This window comes from Cyphomyrmex costatus, unplaced genomic scaffold (genome assembly GCF_001594065.2).
Source record: "Cyphomyrmex costatus isolate MS0001 unplaced genomic scaffold, Ccosl1.0 C2307911, whole genome shotgun sequence".
NCBI classification, from domain to species: Eukaryota; Metazoa; Arthropoda; class Insecta; order Hymenoptera; family Formicidae; genus Cyphomyrmex; species Cyphomyrmex costatus.
In genome coordinates this window covers 1-1693 of record NW_017274680.1, presented here as the reverse complement: position 1 = coordinate 1693, position 1693 = coordinate 1, and the positions used below count along the sequence as shown (strand labels likewise).

Genomic DNA, 1693 nt, shown 5'->3' with positions numbered 1-1693 from the left:
CAAGCATCAAGATTAAAGGGTGATTATAAAACAGGCAAACGCATCAATATGCGAAAAATCATTCCTTATATAGCTAGTCAATTTCGCAAGGATAAAATCTGGCTCAGACGCACGAAACCCTCAAAACGTGACTATCAGATCGTCCTCGCATTAGACGATTCCAGCAGCATGGCAGATAATCATTCGAAAGAATTGGCTTTTGAATCCTTGTCGCTGATTAGCAAGGCTATGACATATCTTGAAGTGGGACAACTTAGCGTCCTAAGCTTCGGGGAGCAAGTGAAAGTATTGCATCCTTTAGAAGAAGCTTTCACAGAACAAAGTGGCTCTAGGTATTTTTACCTTTATATAATCCCTATAAATATTTAATATTTAATTAAATACAAGTTTTGAATATACATTTATGAATCAAAAGATAAAATTAGATGAATGATATTAATTGTAGTCACTACTTTACCCATTCAAACTTGTTAGTCACAACTGTTCAATTTTGTTTTACGTAGAATAATCCTATTTAATTTTATTCAATAATACGACAATTGGAATTTTAATATTTAATATTGGAATTTTACATATTATTTAAGGTTTCTTTTCTATTCACAGGCTAATACAAGAAATGAAATTTGATCAAAAAAAGACGATGATTGGACAATTAGTTGATTTTACGGTAGATATGTTCGAAAGTCAATGTGCTTCATCCGATAATGCTAAACTGTTGGTAGTATTATCGGATGGTAGAGGAATATTTTCAGAAGGAAAAGAAAAAGTGAATTGTGCTGTCAGGAGAGCCAGGCTTGTAGATATTTTCCTAGTATTTATAATAGTCGACAATCCAATTAACAAGGTAATTCTTAATCATATTTAAAAATGATGGATCGATTGTTCTATCTTCAGACAAACTATGTGATAATTTATCTAATGAATAAACAAGAGTAAATGTGTAAGGCCCGATTGTGTGCACCAACGTTAGCTTGATTTTAAGCGAAATTTAAAATACTTTCTTCAAAGCCGAGAGAGAACGAGAGATAGAGTTTTAAGCCTCGCTTCAAGTTCAACATAATGTTGATACAACCGGACCTACGAGCATTAGAGAATTAGAGAATTGAAATTTATATCGAAAGATGGAATAACCAAGACTAAGTTAATAATTATCGCGATAATAGTTCTATTTAGGTGCTATTAAAAACGTGTAAAAGTTATTATTTATGGCCTATCTATTCATTTCAGGATTCAATATTGGATATCCGTATGCCTGTGTTTGAAAAAGGAAAATTATTAGGAATTCGATCATATATGGATAATTTCCCTTTTCCTTTCTACATGATTCTTAGAGATATAAACACATTACCAGGTGTTCTGAGCGATGCTTTACGCCAATGGTTTGAAGTAGTTGGAAAAATTGATACTTAAGAGAGACTTGTAATAATTTTAAATATTCAGATTTAAAAAATTAGTATGTCATAAAAGTTGAATTTTAGATACATAAAACATAGCATACATATAAATATGTGTATGTATACAGTTTTGCGTTTAGACAATTCAAAATTATCTAGATATAGATAAGATAAATGACACAAAAATGTATTTTAGATGAGATGAAGATAATTCATTTTATATTAATCTAGATAAAAGATGAAATTAAAAAAATTTTTATCTAGATAATTTTTATATAAGATGATTTTGTTTTTAAGTA

At 29.9% G+C, this 1693-nt stretch overlaps 1 protein-coding gene across 1 annotated transcript; it reads left to right on the top strand.

Moving 5' to 3' along the window:
• The first annotated feature begins 9 nt into the window (after positions 1 to 9).
• On the top strand, positions 10 to 1448 carry LOC108771213 (midasin). The gene is made up of 3 exons (XM_018549044.1): positions 10 to 332; positions 604 to 844; positions 1228 to 1448. The coding sequence occupies exons 1-3, from the start codon at positions 49 to 51 to the stop codon at positions 1408 to 1410; spliced, it is 708 nt and encodes a 235-aa protein (XP_018404546.1). The 5' UTR covers positions 10 to 48; the 3' UTR covers positions 1411 to 1448.
• The last annotated feature ends 245 nt before the right edge of the window (positions 1449 to 1693 follow it).

Bases quoted from the DNA above. Each gene is read 5' to 3' on its own strand.
- LOC108771213 (XM_018549044.1), top strand. From the start codon at position 49: ATGCGAAAAATCATTCCTTATATAGCTAGTCAATTTCGCAAGGATAAA. The intron at 333-603 runs GTATTTTTACCT...TTCTATTCACAG, and splicing joins ACAGAACAAAGTGGCTCTAG to GCTAATACAAGAAATGAAAT. The intron at 845-1,227 runs GTAATTCTTAAT...TATTCATTTCAG, and splicing joins TCGACAATCCAATTAACAAG to GATTCAATATTGGATATCCG.